Genomic DNA, 20,788 nt, shown 5'->3' with positions numbered 1-20,788 from the left:
TAACACTCAGTGTTTTACCATTGTGGATCGCTTTAGTAAATTCTGCATGCTCATCCCATGCAAGCATATGGCCGCAGTCGAGGACTTAGCCCGTCTGTTTCTCAAGCATTGATATCCAGTTTGTGGTTTGCCTAGCATCATAACATCAGATAGAGATTCCAAGTTTACCTCGCATTTCTGGAGGGCATTATTTGAAAACTTCGGAACTAAGTTGTAGTTGTCTAGTGCATTCCATCCACAGACAGATGGCCAAACAGAAACTTATAACCAATTGGCCTTTGATGTTCTCAAGTCATACTGTCATGACCATCAGTCCAAATGGTAACATTATCTTCCATTGGTCCAAGCTATCTTGAACGACACTCATTCATCCAGTGTCAGACGGATTCCATATGAAGCAGCCTTTGGTCGCCGTTTTTCTTCTCTTTTCACGAGAATGGTGTCTCCATCTTTAGAGGCTAATAAAACCATGGAAGCATTTTCCAAGATCATTGAGTCAGTCAGTCAAGGACCGCTTGACCAAAGCTCAGGAAGCATATAGCAGATAGGCAAATAAGTCTAGACGAGATGTCCACTTCAAGGAAGGGGATTGGGTCTATTTGCGTATCATGAAACAAAGATTGAAACAAGTGGGCAAACGTTGTCCCAAGCTTTCATTCCGTAGTTTTGGCCCTTTTCCATTAGTTAAGAAGTTAAGTGATGTTTCCATGAAATTAAAGTTGCCTACCAGTTGGACAATGCATGATGTTTTCCATGTTTCTTGGCTAAAACCATATGTTGGTCCAGAAGTGTTTGATGTTTCAGATGAACAACAGCCAAACGTAGTAGACGAAGCAGAAGTTATTGAGCCCGAGCAGATCCTTCTTCATCGATGGAAGCATGGTTTCGATCGACGGATATGTCAGTCCTATACAAAATTCCGAGATCGAGGTACCCACGAAGCCGTATGGCTAGACGAGGAGTTCTTCCAGGAGTACCCCCAGTTGTTGGCGGACTACTTGGAAGCCATGAACCTGCGCCAAGCTGAGCAGGAGAGAATGTCACCTGCACTCTGCACTCAGTGCATGGTGACAAACTGGCTCATCATCAGCAGTGCAACATTTGTACATTATTAGAACCCAGTAGGATGATATTTGTCGTACGCCGTGACCCCATTGTACATCCTCAGTTAGACACGAGCTACGTAGGTCATTCCTCAGCCTTAGCGGGTCGGTCAGTCAGTCAGTCAAGTCCCTTAACCCACTTGGAGAGAATCATTCATGCATGTAGAGTTAGTAGAAGCCTTAGGGTTTGCATCAGAAAGCACTCTGCATCCTGCATAATATGCATTCATATGTCTGTGCATCATTTAGAACATCCCAGAAACCTTAGGAAATTTACTAGGATTTATCTGGTATTTTTTTCATATTTTATGGTATTTATTTAGCATTTATTGTCATTTATAAACATAAACTTTATTAAAGTTATGACCTGCCAACATGACCAACCCCTATCTAGTATAAATAGGCTTGCATAGGGCTTAGTTCTTCATTCAGTCTTCAGTGAGCTAGGCACTTCCTCCTTAGCACTAGGAGCATTCCCCGCCTTCAGCCTAGATTAATCCATCCCTCTTGAAGCTTCTGCGTTTGCTTCTCCAGCCTTTGAGAACCAGCGTTTGCTTCAGTCAGCAGTCTTACACAGCAGTTCAGTCCCTACAGCCATAGGCGCCTGCATACAGCAGCCACTGCAGTTCAACGCAGCGATTCAGCAGTCTCATATAGCAGTTCAGCAGCTCTACAGTCCCTTGCAGATCATAGGCGCAACCATTCAGCACTTCCACAGGTCCCAAAACAGCATATATCTCTGTGTTTTTGCATACATCACAGCCACCTGCAGTCCAGTTCTCTACAGCCCTGCATTTACAATTCTACAGCAGCCCAGCCTTGTGTTTACAGTTCCACAGCAGCCATACAGTCTGCGTTTCAGTCCAGCATCAGTCGTACAACAGTAGTCAACCCTACAGACCTGCGTTTGCAGATTCCCAGCAGTTTCAGCCTTGATTCATCAGTCTACATTAGTATCCAGCATTCAGTGCATCATCGAGGCATACACCAATCATCTGCTAAAGGTATTCTATCATTCATAAGCATTTACAGCATTTTAAGATAGCTTAGAACAGTCCACCGCCTTCCTTTCTCGGCCTCAGGTGTGCAGCCCTTCCTCATAGGCTCGAGATCAGTTCATTGAGGTGTTTCTACAACCGTGTACAGTTCAGCCAAGCTTCCGATCCTCCGAGATCTTGCGTTTGGCTTATCTACAGTCCACAATCATTCTCTCTAAAGTAATAAAGCAAACACTATCTCGTTATCGGGATAAGGGGCCCTTCAGTGGGTAATTCGGGACCCAATCTGATGTACAGTTCTCATATCTCTCTCTCATATCTCTTTAAAGTTTGAAGTATTAAAGTGGATTGCTAAACTCACGAAACTCACGATACAGAAGACGGTGTGAGCATTTGTGTGACATGATCTTCCAATACAAAGACTTCCGCTGCATATCACAAGGGTAGAGTAGCTCCTCTGAAAGCCAGCCTGTCTTGAGGCTCTGCATCCCTGGTTCTCTGCAAATGAACTAAGCTCCGCCTCTAGCACTGATCCATAGAGTTTGGCCAATGTGTGGCCAATCATGATCGTCTTGTAATTATTAGGATGATCAAGTGGATCTCCGACTTGAGGATGGGGGTGATGGTATTGGTGGACCAAGAGGGTGGAAATCCTTCACAAAGGACTCTATTGAACATGTAGGCTAGTAGGGGTGCCAAGGTATCATCGGCATGCGAGATGTACTCGGCAGCGAGTCCCTCATGATCCTGGGCTTGCCCATTATGTAGTCTACGAATGGCCTTGAGGATCATGCCCTTTGTGAAGAAGGTGGAGGTGGTGGGACGAGGATCTGGTGGTGGGGGTTAGGGGTGGTTGATGGGGGATATGATAGAGGGAGCGTGCATAGGAGTGCCATGTGTCCGGGCAGGTGATAGGTGTAGGAGGGCGATGTTCTCGGAGTTTCCTCTAGGCCTCTTTGCAGTTCAACCCTAAGAAAAGTCGGTATAACTTATCCTCTTTCCGAGCGTAGAACTCACGTTTCTTCCGTTGGGTGAGCCGTTGAGAAATCCATTGCGCTTGGCGCTTCATGATTTGCCCAATCCGTACCTCATGCTTAAGACAAGAGCCTGTGGCCCACCATTTGTCATCATACCAACAGTTTTGGGGCATGGAACCGCAAGGTGGCTTGGCAGTAGAAGCGGTGGAGTATGGTGGTGAGCTGTGATGTGAGGGTGGATAGGGGGACAATAGGTTCCACATCCTGGAGTTGGCAGTAGATGTGGTTGGAGTAAACAAGGTCAAGCTCGTGATCAAAAAGGACCTGAGTGTAATGTGAGATGGGGGGTGGTGGTGGAGGGACAGGTGGTGTGCAGATAAGAGTGAAAGAGAGGTAGGCATGGTCAGCTTCAAAAGGGGGTGGCGGGATGGAGAAGTCGGGGAGGAGGTGTGCCAAAGCCGGAGATCCCATAAGGTAGTCCACGGTGCTAGTACCTCCTGAGTGAGGGCGTCGAAGGAGGGCCATCGAGAAATCCCGTTATAGATAACGAGACCATGTGCAGCTCCCAGCTCTAAGAAATATCTCCTATACACTGTGACCTCCTCAGGGTCCTATGATGATCTCTACAGCCTTGTGTCAGTGATGTCCAGCTCCTGTAGTCTAATAGGGTCGTCTAGATCGAGTAGTGGGACCTGCTGACTTCCCATCCTGGCGTTGAAATCCCCGAGCAGGAGGACTTCCCCCAACTGTGAGAACTCCATGATATCCCCATATAATGGTAATTATTGTGATTGGCCATGCTGTGCGGCGTAAGGGGAGTGGCGTGGTGCAAAATAACACAATACAATGTGGATGACTCTGTCACTCCTTAAGTTGTAGCCGCACCCAAAGATACCGAGCATCCTTGTCCTTCCGGACGATGCTGAGAATCTGTCGAAGATGGGATCTAAAACGGACAACTACCCCTCCAGAGCCACGTACTCCTGATGATGTGTGGGTCTTGCCTCGGAAAGCCGACTCCCACTCATACGCGGCTATGTATGGTAAGCCCCTCTCAGGGCTCTGATGAGTCTCTGTATAAAAAATAACATCCTTGCCTATGAGAATCTCGCTCAAGCCTCCTGGATTCGACTAGAGCATGCCATTGCAGTTCCATACTACTAACCTCATATGTTTGGTCTCATAGACCCCGTGTCTCTATTTGGAACGGCACTTAGTAATAATCTTCGTAGATAGCCCACTTGCCTGCTCTGCGGGCCTCATGAACTGTCACCATCACCTCACGCCGGTGTGCCACCTGTGTTAGAGTGAGATCATCTCCCATGTACACCTGTGTGCCCTTGAGGGCAGCCCGCCTATCTAAGAAGGCATGTCTGCTCGTGGCATCACGGAATCTAATGATGAGGGGCCGCTCTCGTGTCATATCCTTGCCTGCCCTACATGTATTTGCGGGGGGGGGGGGAGATCCATCCACTCCTAGCATCTGGCAAAGAGTCATGGCATCCTCCTTGGGGGAAGCCCCCGCACTCACACATGGAGGGCCCTATCCTTCCTACGTTTCTCCTCCTTGAGTCTCATGTATGATGCTCTGTGGGGGTTTGTGCTTCTTCACCACCTCCACCCAATCTTTCTTAGTGGTCTGCAGTTCTTCCCGCAGCTTATCACTCGCAGCTTTCAAACTGCTCAAAGTCAGTCAGTCAGACCCTCCTGAATATTCAGTTCCCCTTCCTCCACTGTATGGTCCTTGACTGTAGCTTTTAGGGCTTCCATTTCTGCCCGGAGTTCCCTTATCATTGGGGCAGCCTATGGCATTCCTTGTTGTTGCAGCTGGGTCTCTTTCAACATCTGAATCACCTCTTCCTGGTGGTTCACCTGTGCTGCCAATTCTTCAATCTTGTTGTTCTTTCCCTGTGTATCTCCTTGCGGAGGCCTTCCAACTGTTTTTCATGTTGGTTCTGGACCCTGTCGAGCACCTTCTTTTGTTCACCCAATAACTTCTTGGTGTTGTCCTCCACTATCTTGATGTATGCCTCCAGCTCCTGTAGATTCATTGTGGCTATTCCCCCCTAGTTGCTGCCTTGGGGGCCTGAGCAAGGGTGTGTGGGCAAAGGGTAGCAAAGGGTGTGTGGGCAAAGGGACCAGACTATGCACTGCGTTTTCTTGAAATGAGCAAAAAAGAGTAAAAAGGGGGCAAAAAGCACGCAGCTTATGGCTGTTTGTAGTGCAGTGTGAGCAGCCCGAGCAGAAGGCATGGGGGCAGCGTGAGCAGCAGAGTAGGGACGTGGAGCAAAAAAGAGTAAAGAGGCAAAAAGCACACAGCTTATGGCTGTCGTAGTGCAGCATAAGCAGCCCGAGCAGAAAGCATGGGGGCAGCACGAGCAGCAGAGCAGCCCCTCATGGACGCGAACATGCAGTGTGTGTGCTGAAGGCAGTGGCGTGAGCAGGTCGCGCTACAGCAGCAGGTCACGGACTATGCAGTGTCACAGATTATGCACTGTGCTGAAGGCAGTGGCATGAGCAGGTCACGCTACAGAGAAGGTGCCATGGGAGCAGGTCGTGCTACAGCAGCAGGTCAGAGAGAGAGAGAGAGAGAGAGAGAGAGAAAAGAAAGTTATATTAATGTCTACGGAAGACCCCAAGGGCCTATGAGACCAAAAGTAATACAATGGTACCATGGATATACTGAGCCATTGAAAACTGAAAGAAAAAGTAAAACGAAAAACATCTGAGAGTACGTGATCAGTAGATGATCGTGTGTACAGTGAGATATGCTGTGATCAGCTAATGACAATACCCACCTCGGCCAGAACCGATCTGATGGTGGAGTGAATGTCAGCCTCTATGATGGGAGCGTGACATGTTGGCAGAGAACCTCACGAATCTGTCTCTATGTGGTGGAGGGTCGTGATGCCCTGGGTCGGGGACGTCTGGCTCGCAGAATGGATCAAGCTCTCTCACTAAGAACTCCTCTGGGGCGTGGAGCTCAAGCAGATTTCTTTGCTATTCAGGGTGGCATTTTGTTTGAAGGAGTAAGGTTGGCACATGCTCTTTTCGAGGTGTATCCGATATCTGCAATACTGGAGTGTTCATGGTTGCATCTTCTTCAGACTTTTGCACACTATGAGCTACACAGGGGGTGTTAGAAATTGTGCATCTCGTGTTGCGGGATCTAGTCTTTTATTGGACACATGTATCTTCTCATGTTTGCCTAGGCATGGGGATTTATGGGTCATGGACCGCTGTCGGGCAACTCTTGGCCTCCTTATATAAAGGCCTCCCATCACTTGTTCAGTATCTATTGAATCAATTCACAGGCATATGCTCTACACCCATCTGCTCGCTAGTATTGCCATTGCAAAGCCACATGCTATAATAAAGATGTTCATTGTCTGATCTCTCTCTCTCTCTCTCTCTCTCTCTCTCTCTCTCTCTCTCCCCTATGTTTTGCTTCCGCATTGTGCAACTTTATCAGAATCATGTGCCACTCAGGCCACCGAGTATACCCATGGTCAATGAGTCTCATGCAGGGATCCGTATGTGAATGCAAGTATTGGGAGGCCGCCTTTGCACAGGTCACCGTTGCATAGAGCACATGCCTCCGTGCCGCATGTTTCTCGTCGGGGTCTAATGCATGCACCTACTACTACCCCATTGGATAAGGGGAAGAGAAAGCTGGAAGATGAGGGTCACCCTACCAAGAGGCTTAAAGAATTTAATGTAGGTGACAACTCTGTAAAGTTTGAAGCCTATCATGGTGGTTATGATGAAAGCAAGGCAATGGCTTTTATAACCCAATTTGACATTGCCTTCAATGAAGAATTCTTTGAGAAATCCAAGATTTGCCATGTAAGCATGTAAAGGGCTCCGTTGCCCATTGGTGGATCACGAAAAAGCTCTCTAGCAGCCCTGTTCAGACATGGGAAGACTTTAAAGAGAGATTTTATGCACAATTCTTGCCTCCCAAGGTCGTGGAGAAGATCATGAGCAAGTGGGATAAGATTGAGCACAAGGACAATGAGTCCGTGTGCAGACATATGTAAACAAGTTTTGGAAGATCTACTTGGAGGTCTCCCCATTCTTGCTTGTGGGTGAGCTCGAGAAGAAAAGGAAGTTCAAGTCTGGACTTCAACTGGTCTACAAGTCCGGTCTTGATACTCACCACAATGATACCTTGTGGGACTATATAGCAGCTGCTCTTGCCACCAAGCAATTGGAGCATAAATTGCAACGTTCTAGTAAAGGAGACCATGTGTTCAAGGTCAAAGAAAGGACTGGTCATAACCAACAAAAGAGCAAACAATATGCTAAACCTTTTGTGAAAGATTTAAAGAGTGGTGGGAAGGCTGAAAATATGCAGCCCAAGGATGCCTCTTAGAAAAAGCACAAGTTTAGCCTCACTCCTCAAAAAAGGGAGCAATATGCCAACAAGGGCAAGTGCTTCTCATGTGGTAGCAAAGATCACATGTTTAGGGAATGCTCACAAAGTAAGAAGAAGGAATGTGAGAAGCAACCAAGGATAAATGTGCATGTCGTTCCCGACGTACAAGGAAATACAACGCATGACAACAAAGAGAGAGTGGTATGTAAAGCATGGGGACAACTCAAAGATCAAACTGCTCTCTTTATGTTTGATGATTGTGCCATAGATAATTTCATTTCTGTGAAAATGGCAGCTACTTTGGGTATTGAAATAGGGGACATGGGACCCACCCCAAATAGAAGCGGACGTTGCATTTGTGGGTAAAGAAGTGCACGTAATCCCGATCATTGGGAAATTGCACATACATATCCAAGGTTACATATCCAAGGTTACCTCGATTATGAGAACTTTTTGGTTGCACCACTCAATGGATGTGATGTATTGCTTGGGAAACCATGGCATCACTGCATAGAGCCATGTAATGAGTATAGAACCAACAAGATTACTTTTATGCATATAGGCCGCATGCATGTTATAGATGATGGCCATGAGGGAGACTCCATCCCAGTTGTATCTTGTCACGCATGCACGCCCATGCCATGGCTAATCCTATGGAGGAACTGGCTTAATCCCTGACTAATCATCAGATAAGTCAATCATCAGTGTCGCACCATTATCTACAGCATCTTCATCAATAGCATCACATCAGCATCATAATCATCTATATCCCCATCATCCAAAGAATCAAGGGGGCCGAAAGCAGGAAGTCAAGGCAACAAGCGGCTAAGCACCCAATTGCAAGGTAGCAATGGTGGGCAAATCAGTAAGCATAAAGCGCAGCATGTACAGGAAATAGCAGGCAGGAAGTCAAGGCCGCAAGCGGCTAAGCACCCAATTGCAAGGTAGCAGTGGTGGACACACCAGTATGCATAATGCACAACAAGTACAAGAAATAGCATGATTATTTGTCCCACAAACAGGCCGACAGCACTTCACGTGGCCGACGGCATCCCTCAACATATATATATAAACATTCAGTCATAAGTCATTCTCAGCAAGTCATTATTCATTCCTTCATAAGTCTAGGCAGTAGAAGTTATGTAGAAAGGGCCAAGGGTCAACCCCTTGGGGCTCACCAAGGCCCACACATGTACAAGCATTTATGCAACCTTCTTGTACCATATTAAATATAAGAAAACCCTGAGACCAATCTCTCTCTTCTTCTCTCTCCTCTGTCTTAATCATGTGTTAATCAACATCAATGTTCTTAATCAGGCTTAGGGCTGTGGATCAGTACAACAAGGCTTCCGTGCATGCAACATATCTGATATCCAAATTAATAAAGCAATGAAATTGCCTCACATGGGGACTTGTCTTGTAACATGCGGAAGCTCCGGGAGCCTTCTGTCAGCCCTAAACACTCCTGGAAAACCATCTGATGCAAAACGCAGATATAGAGAGAGAGTAGAGAGAGAGATAAGTGCTGGAAATTCAGTATATTCTATGGTACAAAAAGGTACCTAAATCTGCAGCCATGGGCTGCCTTACATAAAAGGTGGTAACACACCAAAATCTGTCCCCTATGGGACCCCTAATGATCCAATCCCCTAGAGGGAGAGAATGAATAAAACAATGAGCACTTGGGCTATTTATAGCCCCTTGAAAACCATGGGGAACTGGTCGGCCAGTATTAAATGCATAAATGCTATTTAATTCAGCCCCGACTGGATTTTCTCCTGGATCTTGATGCGCCTGCTGCTGTCCTTGTCCTCTGGTTCAGCCAACCTCTTCAGTGTGCAGCCGACATCCTCTGGCACTGCTGATATCAGCCGACAGTCCTTTCTGGCAGCCAGCCGACAGCTTCTTCCATGCCTTGCTCCAAGTCCTGCTCCAGTTTACACTACCATCAGTGCTCTGTGCTCTATCATCCTGATTCTACTCTTTATCTAGCTGCCTCTTCTGGATCCAGCCCTGAGAATGTCCATGGCATCTATGATGCACATGACATCCCCCTCTACTAAACTTGATGACGAGATTCCAACCTGCTCTTGGATGACTGTCATCATCCCAATCCTGTCCCGAAGTCCCTCTGTCATCATCCATCCCTGGCAAACCTTTTTTCTCTGAAAAGCCGGCCTGTTCTCCAAACCACTCTGTCTCTGATGAAGATCTATGCATCTGGTTCCTCTAGTCTACCATCCATTCCTGCCCTGACTCTGAACACCGTCTTGGTCTTCTTTCCTAAGAAATGAGTCTGGCACACTCACATCACCCTTGGAGGATCAACCTCCCTTGGGACCGTTACCTGAGAACCTATCTGGCTAACGGAACTACCATCCCCATCTGGCACTATGGAACACCACCAACAAACCTCCTGGGAGTTCTTCCCGATCTGTGTTCCTTGCCTTGGGCTTTGAATCCGTGTACTTTGCTGTACCTTGGACTTGTAGACCATCATATGGGACTGAATCAGTGTTTAGCTTTGCTAAGCCTGATGCTCTGACACCAATGTAACATGCGGAAGCTCCGGGAGCCTTCTGTCAGCCCTAAACACTCTTGGAAAACCATTTGATGCAAAACGCAGATATAGAGAGAGAGTAGAGAGAGAGATAAGTGCTAGAAATTCGGTATATTCTATGGTACAAAAAGGTACCTAAATCTGCAGCCATGGGCTGCCTTACATAAAAGGTGGTAACACACCAAAATCTGTCCCCTATGGGACCCCTAATGATCCAATCCCCTAGAGAGAGAGAATGAATAAAACAATGAGCACTTGGGCTATTTATAGCCCCTTGAAAACCATGGGGAACTGGCCGACTGCTGGTCGGCCAGTATTAAATGCATAAATGCTATTTAATTCAGCCCCGACTAGATTTTCTCCTAGATCTTGATGCGCCTGCTGCTGTCCTTGTCCTCTGGTTCAGCCAACATCTTCAGTGTGCAGCCGACAGCCTCTGGCACTGCTGATATCAGCCGACAGTCCTTTCTGGCAGCCAGCCGACAGCTTCTTCCATGCCTTGCTCCAAGTCCTGCTCTTGTTTACACTGCCATCAATGCTCTGTGCTCTATCATCCTGGTTCTACTCTTTATCTCGCTGCCTCTTCTGGATCCAGCCCTGAGAATGTCCATGGCATCTATGATGCAAAAAGAGGTATCTCATGAAGGATAATTGTCTATGTGTTGTGTCAAAACATGAGGCAAAAGGTCATTGATGAGTGGCATGCTCCTCCATATTGAAGACAGAGAGGTATAATGCCTACTACACGCATGATTGAACGTTACTTCTTTTGGCCAGGAATGCGCAAAGATATAGGCATATGTACGTGTATGTTTCACTTGCCAGAAAGTCAAGTTTGACAAGCAAAAGGCTCCTGGTTTGCTCCAACCTTAACCTATTTTCTTACAACCATGGGAAAGTATTGCAATGTAATTTAACATGGATTTGCCTCTGTAATATGCGGAAGCTTCGGAGAAGGATTAGTAACTTCAATACTCAAAATTCAGCACTCTTTTTGCGACGAAAATTAACGCACAAACTGAAAGGAGAAGTGCAGAAAATAGAGAGAGAGAGAGAGAGAGAGAGAGAGAGAGAGAGGGAGAGATGGAGAGGACACAGTATTGGGTCCCAATTACCCTCTGTAGAGCCCCCACCACGGATGGTGTATTTGCTTTATTAGAATGATGAGAAAAACTGAAAGAAAAATACAGCAATCTTGGACCTTTTCTTGGCTGGGAATACCCTGCCCTTGACCTGAATCCTTCACCCCTTTGCTTAGCACCCTCTTGGCTTTGTCTAGCCTCTTATGCTTGAGCTCTTGGTGGAGAATGAGATGAATGAATGGGATTGTGGCCTCCACTATTTATACTACCCAATCACGAGCAGTCGGCCAGCTGTAAATCCAGGTGGCCAGCAATATTCTGTCCCACGACTGTAAATCCAGCATTAAATGCTGAAAATCTTGCGGCCACCTACTATACCTATTGTACCTACTGTAGCCGCCTTCTGCACCTATTGTACTTGTTGCACCTACTCTATACTTGCTATGGGCGCCTTCTGTACCTTATGTACATGATATGTACTTGTGGGCACCTTCTGCACCTACTATATAGTGTACATGTTGTACCTACTGAGTACTTGCTATGGGCACCTACTGTACCTATTGTACTTATTGTGTACCTACTGTAGCCACCTTATGTACTTGCTATACCTCACTCTACTTGCAAGTACAAGCTAGAAGCATAACTATACCTACAAGTATAAGCTGAAACCCTAACTATGCTTGCAAGTACATGCTGAAACCCTAACTATACATGCAAGTACAAGCTGAAAACCCTATTGTACCTACAAACACATGTTGACTATCGTCCTACATCTATAGTACCAAATGTACATGCTGGAAACCGGCACCAAGTGTGTACCTACTATTGACAAGGTGTACCAATACCTCTTTGTGTACTCGTACCACGGAGGCTTGAACCACAATCTCTGCGAGGGTGTGAGCCAAGCTCTAGTATGAGAGCGCATGTTTGTGCGTGGCCTTGAAACGACAATTTCACGTTCACTTCCCTCCAGGTGTATGAGACTAGTGGCTAGGCTATTTAGACTCAATTGACGAGTCCAACATCAACAAACTACTCCAACACACTTCTATTTGGATAACTTGTCTTCATACTTGCATTGCATTGGATTATCTCAATGGCAAGCCCTTGGAACTTTGTTGAGGTTTAAATACTCCAATAATATACTTCCGTATTGGGTTGGGGGGGGAGGGGGGTTTCGGCTTGTTTGCAGCCCCAGTGATGATGTATTGTGCAGTGCTTGTCTCTTTTGCAGATTATCTTGTGCAATGATGTAAATTCAGTTGTTATGTGCAATGTGGCTTTTACATATTAAGTGTGACGTGCGTATTGTTCACGAGACATTGTTCACGAGACGGTGCCCAAGGACGTTCACACCTAGCAAGTGTAGTTTCGTTCACTGCTAACCTTGAACCTTGATTCACTCCTAAACCGAGATTAGATCAAGCTTCCAAAGCCATATTTTCTGTTGGGGTAAAGGCGTTATGCCCACCCTTATAGTGTGTACAAGCCCATAAGTTATAGTACATAGTACACTTAGTACTTTTAATGTACTAAGTGCACTATGTGTACTAGTGCAATATACATGTGTGATAGGGGAGTCACACACTCATGCCTCATGAGTTGACTTATCCCCACAACTCTCTCTCTCTCTCTCTCCCTTGCTTCTCTGTGTATGTCTCCCACATGACCTAACCCTAATTCTCCCATCAACTGGTATCAGAGCTTTGGTCCCTCCCTCTTCTCCTCGATGTCTCCAGTGCAAGCGTCGGTAGCGAACAGAAGCATCGCTGGTGAGAGCACATAGCAGGTGGGATCGCAGGCCAACAGCGAGCAGCACATCAACAGAGAATCGAGTGCGCTAGCAAGATCGGCCATCGCTGGTGAGCAAGGAGCACCTGGCAGAAGTGTCAACAGGCGTCGTATCATCAGCATCAAGACGTCAGCAGCCAGGCGAAGCGTGAGCGAAGCGCATAGCAGTAGAAGGCGAACAAGGCGCCGGCTGTGCGAACTCAGGCGAACCTGCGCGAACCCAACACAAAGAGGATAAACCAATTCGAAGAGACCCTTTCCGGCGCCTCACGCCTCGCCAAGGTCCCTACTATCACCTTGTCCAGCACATACGGTGAGTACAACAGGGCAGTCGGGTACAGCACAGTAGCCTGTAGCGAAGTCGACTTGCCTGCAGAAGTTGATAAACCAGTACAGCAGCAGCAGCAGCAGCTAATTATCCACACGAATCAGCACTCAAATCAGAATTGCCCCTCAAATTCAGCCTGCAGATCAGAGAAAAATCAGAAAATTACAAGGTATTTTCCTCAATTTTTTTTTGGGATTTGCAATTGAGCAAGTACAATCAACAATTGAGCAGATACAGGTGTCGAATTGCTCAATTTTGAGCAAAATTGGCAAAATTGGGTGACATTGGTCACAATCAAGATCAATTTGCAGGAAATTGGTCACAATCAGGATCAATTTGCAGGAAATTGAATGTCAAAATTTGGGACTTTTGATGTAATTGTGCAATTAAGCACTCATACATGCTGTATGATGTGAAAAATTGCACATTTGGGCAAAATTGCAGCAAATTGCAGTGCAAATCAAGGGGCTTTTGTGCCGATTTGGTTGATTTGCATGCAGGCGATCGCATTTGATGCTGTGGATAATGTGCTGATGCCTTACAAGCACTCAATGTGCCTGTAAATCAAGGGGCTTTCATGTATTGGATGTATATGTGGCCAGGGGGAAGCATCGTGAACACTCTGGATGCCTTCATGTGCGTCAATGTACCATGTATGATCAGAAATTGATCTTAAATCAAGGGGCTTTTCAAGTTTTTATGCTTGTTGAGCTTGGCAAAGCAGCAGGCAAGACATTTATGCCTTGAATCCTCAAAAATCAGCTTGCAGTCAAGGGGCTTTTGCCCAATTTCTGTTTGGAACTGTTGTATGCAGTGTACAGGACTGTAAAAGTCTGATTTTCACTCATTTGGACAGCCAGGAGAGCATTTATTGCTATTGTACCTGCTGGTACAGATTTGGCACAGCTTTGTGCATGTTTTGGCATGGCTGTACACTGTTTTGAGTGACCAAAAGGTTCAATTTCAGCTGCTGTACTTGCCGGGACAGGTTTGGTACATCATTGGTGAGCACTTGGTACTGCTGTACAGTACTTTGGAAGGGCAAAAGAGCACATTTGAGGTGCTGTCCAAAATCTGCAGCAACCAGATTTTGGTGTTTTCATCACATAAAGTGGGAGAAAAGTTGCATTTGTGCTTCCGCAGTGGGAGATAAAGCTTGGGAGAAAAACTGTGAGCACTTTGTGTGCTTTTGGTGCAGTGTTTGCACATTTTTGCAGGGAGTCAGGCATTGACAGGTTGCATTTTGCTATGGCAACCACAGGTGAGAGCTCTTCATTGCTTCACATCAAGAAGCTTGAAGGCTCGCATAATTATGATATTTGGCAAACCCAGTGCTACAATGTGTTGCTCCAGAAAAAGCAGCACAAGCCTATCAAAGAAAGGGGTGTGATGCCCGCTTCTCTTACTGCTGAAGAGTGGGAAGATATGGATGAGTTGGCAAGATCTACTATCATGTTGTCTGTGTGGGACTCATTACTTTTCAGCATTCGTGAAGAGAAGACAGCTTGGGGAATGTGGCAGAGATTGCAGGACTTGTATGCCCAACAAAGTGCCTCAAGCAAAGTGTATTGGTTGAAGAAACTCATAGGTCTTCAGATGAAGGAAGGGGCGTCTATGACAGCCCATCTAAATGAGTTTAATGGTATTGTCAGCCAAGTTATAAATCAAAAGTTGGCGATGGACGATGAGTTCAAAGCCACTTTTCTGTTATGCACTTTGCCAGAGAGTTGGGACACATTCAGGACAGCCACTAGCAATTCGAATGCTATGCTGTCATATGCAGATGTTGAGGGTGCTCTTCTTCAAGAAGAGATGAACAGGAAAAACAACTCTGTTGGAAAGTCCAATGCAATGAATGCACGTGGGAGATCCCAGCAAAGGGGGAAAAGCCAAGAAAGGGGAAGGAGCAAGTCTCGCTCCAAAAAGGATTTGGAATGCCATTATTGTGGCAAGAAGGGACACATCAAAAGCAATGCTACAAATGGAAAAATGATCAAAAAGAAAAGGGAAAAGGCAAAGACAAAGAGAAGGATGAAGCCAAAGATGTAAAGCCAAAGGGCAAAAGTGGAGTCAAGATTGAAGAAATCAATGTGTCACATGCAGGTGGCAGTGAGGATGAGGTCCTATTTACGTCTTCACTTGATGCCCATTCACTTCTTACAGGTGGTCATGGTATGCACTCATGGATCATTGATTCAGGTGCCTCCTTTCATGTCACAGGTTGCAGAGACTTGTTTGTCAGGTACACTGTTGGCAATGAAGGAGTGGTTTATTTGGGTGATAACCATGCATGCAAGATTCTTGGCAGAGGTGATGTAAGGCTTGTGTTTTCAGATGGCTCACAGCTTATGCTCCATGATGTCAGGCATGTGCCTGAGATCAAGAAGAATCTGCTTTCTACTGGACAGCTTGATGATGCTGATTATGTTACCACATTTGGTAGTGGAAAGTGGAAAATTAGTAAGGGCTCACTGGTTGTTGCCAGAGGCTCTAAGGTGGACACTCTTTACTTCATGCATGCAGGTGTTTGTCACCATGCTAATGTAAATGCAACCGAGCTGCCGGAAATTTCTATGTGGCATAGCCGGTTGGGACACATGAGTGTCAAGGGAATGGAGCAATTGTCTCGTTTGGGTTACTTGCCTTCTCTAAAGTTTTCAAGTTTTCAGTTTTGTGAGCATTGTATATATGGTAGGCAAATACAGTGCCCCCACAAGAAAGCTCTTGGACAGAAAGATGCTCAGTTAGAGCTTGTGCATACAGATGTATGTGAGATGCCTCAGCTTTCTTTGGGAGGGGCAAAATACTTTGTGTCTTTTATAGATGATGCCACACGCAAGGTGTGGGTCTATCCTCTTCGTTTGAAGAGTGATACATTCTCAGTGTTTCAGAAGTTTGTTGCTCTTGTTGAGAATCAAACTGGCAAAACACTGAAGGCTTTGCGTTCCGACAATGGTGGAGAGTATATGTCCAAACAGTTTCAGGACTTTTGTGATGCTAAAGGCATCAAGAGGGAGCTCTCTACTCCTTATGATCCTCCACAAAACGGGACAGCAGAGAGGATGAACAGGACCATTCAGGAAAAGGTCCGTTCTATGTTGTCACATGCTGCATTACCTCATGGTTTTTGGGCTGAAGCTGTTATGACAGCCGTTCACCTTATAAACAGGTCACCTAACACGAGGCTTGGTGGGAAAGTGCCAGAAGAAGTATGGACAGGAAAGCCTCCGTCATACAAGCACTTGAGAGTGTTTGGTTGCGTTGCGTACGTGCACATACGCAGGGAAATGCGCACCAAACTTGATCCTAAGTCTCACAAATGCATATTCCTAGGATATGGTGACAGAGGTGAAATGGGGTATAGACTTTGGGATCCCATGAATAGAAAGATCATACGCAGCAATGATGTCATTTTTGATGAAATATGCATGTATAAGGAGCCTGCAAGGCAACAGGAGCCTGGCAGAGTCATCTTTGATGATGATGGACATCATGGACAACAACAAAGGGCTGTAAATCAGCCATTACAGCAGGAAAACCAGCCCTTAAATGGTGCTGAAAATGGTCCAAATGGACAGCCAGAGATGGCAGAAGATATCCCTATGGATATACCACAGTTAGAGGAGATACCGGGCATGATTTTTCAGCCTTATGGCATGGAACAGGAGCCACCAATGGGTGATATGCAGGCTGGACAGCAACCTGCAAATGATGGTCATTGGGTACGGAGGTCCACTAGACCCTCCAGAGCCCCTGACAGGTTTGTTCCAGGGGTTGACTACTTGATGCTCACTGACTGTGGGGAGCCCTCATTTTATAAGGAGGCTTTACAGAGGGCAGACAAGGCTCTATGGGAGCGTGCCATGAAGTCAGAGATGGATTCTCTGCATAAAAATGGAACTTGGAAGTTGGTGCATTTGCCTGCAAACAAGAAGGTTTTGCCATGCAAATGGGTATACAGGCTCAAAGTTGCACCAGATGCAAAGCCAAGATACAAAGCCAGGTTAGTGGCTAAGGGCTTCAAGCAGGAATATGGTGTGGACTTTGATGAGATCTTCTCTCCAGTGGTCAAAATGACCACACTTAGTGCTGTGTTGGCTTTGGTTGCGCATGATGATCTGGACTTGATTCAGATGGATGTGAAGACTGCTTTTCTTCACGGTGATCTCCATGAGGAGATATATATGCAGCAGCCAGAGGGTTATGCAGTGAGTGGAAAGGAGAAGCTTGTATGCAAGCTGAAAAAGAGTCTTTATGGGCTCAAACAGGCACCAAGAGAATGGTATCATAAATTTGATACATTCATGAAATCTCAGAAATTCAGGAGAAGTGACATAGATCACTGCTTGTACACCAAGAAAGCTTTGGATGGCAGTCTATTGATCCTCATCTTGTATGTTGATGATATGTTGATTGCCGGGAAATCTCGTAAGGAGATGGATACCTTGAAGCAGAGGCTGCATCAAACCTTTGATATGAAGGATTTGGGTGATGCAAATCACATTTTGGGTATGCGGATACTTCGGGACAGAAATCAGCCCTTGCAGAGGTTCAATATGGACGGGGGGAAGAAAGCTAGTACTCCTTTGCCTCCATATGTGAAACTCAGTGCTATGGACAGCCCACAGTCAGATAGTGGCAGGGCTGATATGGCCAAGATTCCGTATGCTTCAGCTTGTGGCAGTCTCATGTATGCCATGGTTGCTACTAGGCCGGACATTGCATTTGCAGTGGGAGTGGTTTCTAGATACATGGCCAACCCTGGCAAGAAGCATTGGAAAGCAGTGAAAGGTGTCATGAGATACCTGAAGGGCACACAGGATATGTGCATTTGCTTTGGCAAACAGGATGCATTAGTGCATGGTTACACGGATTCGGATTATGCCGGTCATCCAGATAACCGGAAGTCTACTACCGGTTATGTGTTTACATTCACAGGAGGTGCTGTGTCATGGATATCCAGGATGCAGAAGTGCACTGCCTTATCTACTACAGAGGCCGAGTATATTGCAGCCACAGAGGCTTGCAAGGAGGCATTATGGCTATCTCGGTTAGTGGTTGGTTTGGGCTATACAGGGGATATTCCATTGTTGCATTGTGACAGTCAGAGTGCCATTCAGTTGGCAAAGAACCCTGTTTTTCATGCAAAGACGAAGCATGTGGATGTGAAGTATCACTTCATCAGGGAGGTGATAGAGAACAAGCAAATTCAGCTTGTTAAGATTCATACGGATGACAACCCGGCTGATCTGTTGACAAAGAGTTTGCCTCCGAAGCAGTTTGCTCATTGCAGACACTTGATGGGCATTGGATGAGGCCAGTTTCAGCCTTGATATGGCCTTGTATATTATCATGTACATGCTGATTTTTGCTTTTCCTTTACTTAAGGGCACTTTGCCTTTAAGTGGGAGGTTGTTGGGGTAAAGGCGTTATGCCCACCCTTATAGTGTGTACAAGCCCATAAGTTATAGTACATAGTACACTTAGTACTTTTAATGTACTAAGTGCACTATGTGTACTAGTGCAATATACATGTGTGATAGGGGAGTCACACACTCATGCCTCATGAGTTGACTTATCCCCACAACTCTCTCTCTCTCTCTCTCCCTTGCTTCTCTGTGTATGTCTCCCACATGACCTAACCCTAATTCTCCCATCATTTTCCAGCACTCAAAATAAAGACTTATTTGATATGCAAAGTGTAGGCAGTGGTAGTAGTCTTGGAAAAGCAACACCCATCATGGCTTAACAAAATTATGTGAAAGAAGGCTCAAGGCACTTCATTTCCTTTGCGTAGAGTGTGAGAATATTGATTCTGAATTGGAGATGACAATCGACCGCGCAGTCCAGTTGGACCCCTCGCTTGGCATCGGTGCTCTTGAGAGGCATTGAGACTATTGTTGGTCTACTCATGGTTATCCTTTGCGCAGAGTGTGAGAATATTGATTCTGAACTGAAGATGCATTTCGCTGCACAGTCCAGTTAGACAAGTGAGCCACCTTTGCGCAGAGTGAGGATATTGATTCTGAATTAAAGATGACATTTGGCTGTACAGTCCAGTTAGACAAGTGCTCCACCCTCACTTGGCCTGGGTGCTCTTGAGAGGCATTGAAACTATTGTGGTCTACTCAAGGTTATCTTTGAATCCACCATAGAGTGAGGCAGGGCTCATGAGTCGAGGCAAGGATTGTGAAGACTTGGCAATCAATAGAACATCCCAGGACTACCGGAACACACAAAATTTTGGGAACCTCTCAAATACCAAATACAATAAAACAAACTATTTTATATACTAAGGAAATGAATAGAGAGCAATCATGTACACAAAATACTTTAAGATGCAGCCATGCTAAGGATTATTCCAAATGTTTTTGTTTGGGCTTTGCAGATGGCTAGAATGCCACTATTTCTTCCTACAAAAAGCAAACCACAAAGGGCACACGCATTTCAGGGATTACCGCCAACATAGCCCCATGGCAAATTTGGTCTACATGTCATTGAATATCCCACATTCATATAGAAGAGACATTTTTCAAAGTCTGAAAATATGAGGCAAATTGTATGGCAGATGAGAGCCACCACGTATAATATGAGGAAAATCAGCATTAGTCTTTCAATGGCATGTATGGCATATGAATAGAACCACGTTTGTATGTTTTGTTCAATTTTGAACATCCTTGGTTCCCAAATCTCTACAAATATACTCATCGAGGCTTTTTCCAGAGTCTTCTCTATGATTAAAACTACAGATTAAAACTTGTAGTTTTTCTATGGCCAATATTTTTAGTTGGTAGCGCAGACTCCTCTTTCTAAGCGGTAGGCATGGATGGCATCACTAGGTTTAAAAAAGTGAAGGTTAATCTGACATTAAATCTACAAAGGTGCAACCCAAAGTGTACAGCATTGTAGAATCACTCTCTTTCTCTCTCTCACACACACACACGATACAAGTAGACCCTAAACCCTCTCTCTCTCTCTCTCTCTCACACACACACACACACAGAATAGGGTTTAAAGTTGAATCGGTACCGCATCCACGAAATAGGAGGCGGCCATGACGGTGACAAAGATACCGCCCAGAATAACCACGGGACCTGTCGCTAGGCTCCACTTGTTGGCGATCACCATGGCTACATCGAAACTAAAGCCTCCCCACTCTCTATACGATCGCGACTCGATTATACAACATGGTTATACTGCTTACCAAGTTACCACACACGATGTATTATTAAATTTTAACTCTTTCGGGTTTTTTCGGACAAGTCCGCGGACATTCCGAGAAACGGGAGGGTGTACGGGAAGGTGTTCACAGACGTCTTCAGAAAAAAGCTTCCTAGCCGGCTTGATTTTGGGTTTGGTAAAATGCAGTAAGTTTTTTGGTATTTTATTGTTTGCATTTTAAATATTTGCAAGTATTTTATGGCCAAAATGCTCCTAGGATGCCAACCCGATCATCTTGCATCTAATTCACACATACACATAATAGAACACACAAGGAAAGCAATAGTGAACAGACTCATCTCCCAACCGTAGGCTCACATTGTCGAGCCACCCTCGAGATTCAGAGAGAT

General features: G+C 45.6%; 1 protein-coding gene across 2 annotated transcripts in view; it reads right to left on the bottom strand.

Annotated features, from left to right (window-relative positions):
* The window catches only part of LOC147642320 (uncharacterized), a 99,588-nt gene extending 79,090 nt beyond the window's left edge, over nt 1-20,498 (bottom strand). Inside the window, exon 1 of one of the 2 annotated variants that reach the window (XM_086805136.1) lies at nt 20,247-20,498. In XM_086805136.1, coding sequence (XP_086661262.1) covers nt 20,247-20,345 — 99 coding nt within the window. In that variant the 5' untranslated portion in view covers nt 20,346-20,498. The remainder of the gene's footprint in view (nt 1-20,246) is intronic. The other variant, XM_086805127.1, reaches the window with a different exon arrangement.
* Between the last annotated feature and the right edge of the window lie 290 nt (nt 20,499-20,788).

This window comes from Cibotium barometz, chromosome 1 (genome assembly GCF_041138505.1).
Source record: "Cibotium barometz isolate CiBa-2024 chromosome 1, ASM4113850v1, whole genome shotgun sequence".
In the NCBI taxonomy this organism is placed as follows: Eukaryota; Viridiplantae; Streptophyta; class Polypodiopsida; order Cyatheales; family Cibotiaceae; genus Cibotium; species Cibotium barometz.
The sequence above is the reverse complement of the archived record's forward strand: the minus strand, read 5'-3'. Positions and strand labels throughout refer to the sequence as shown.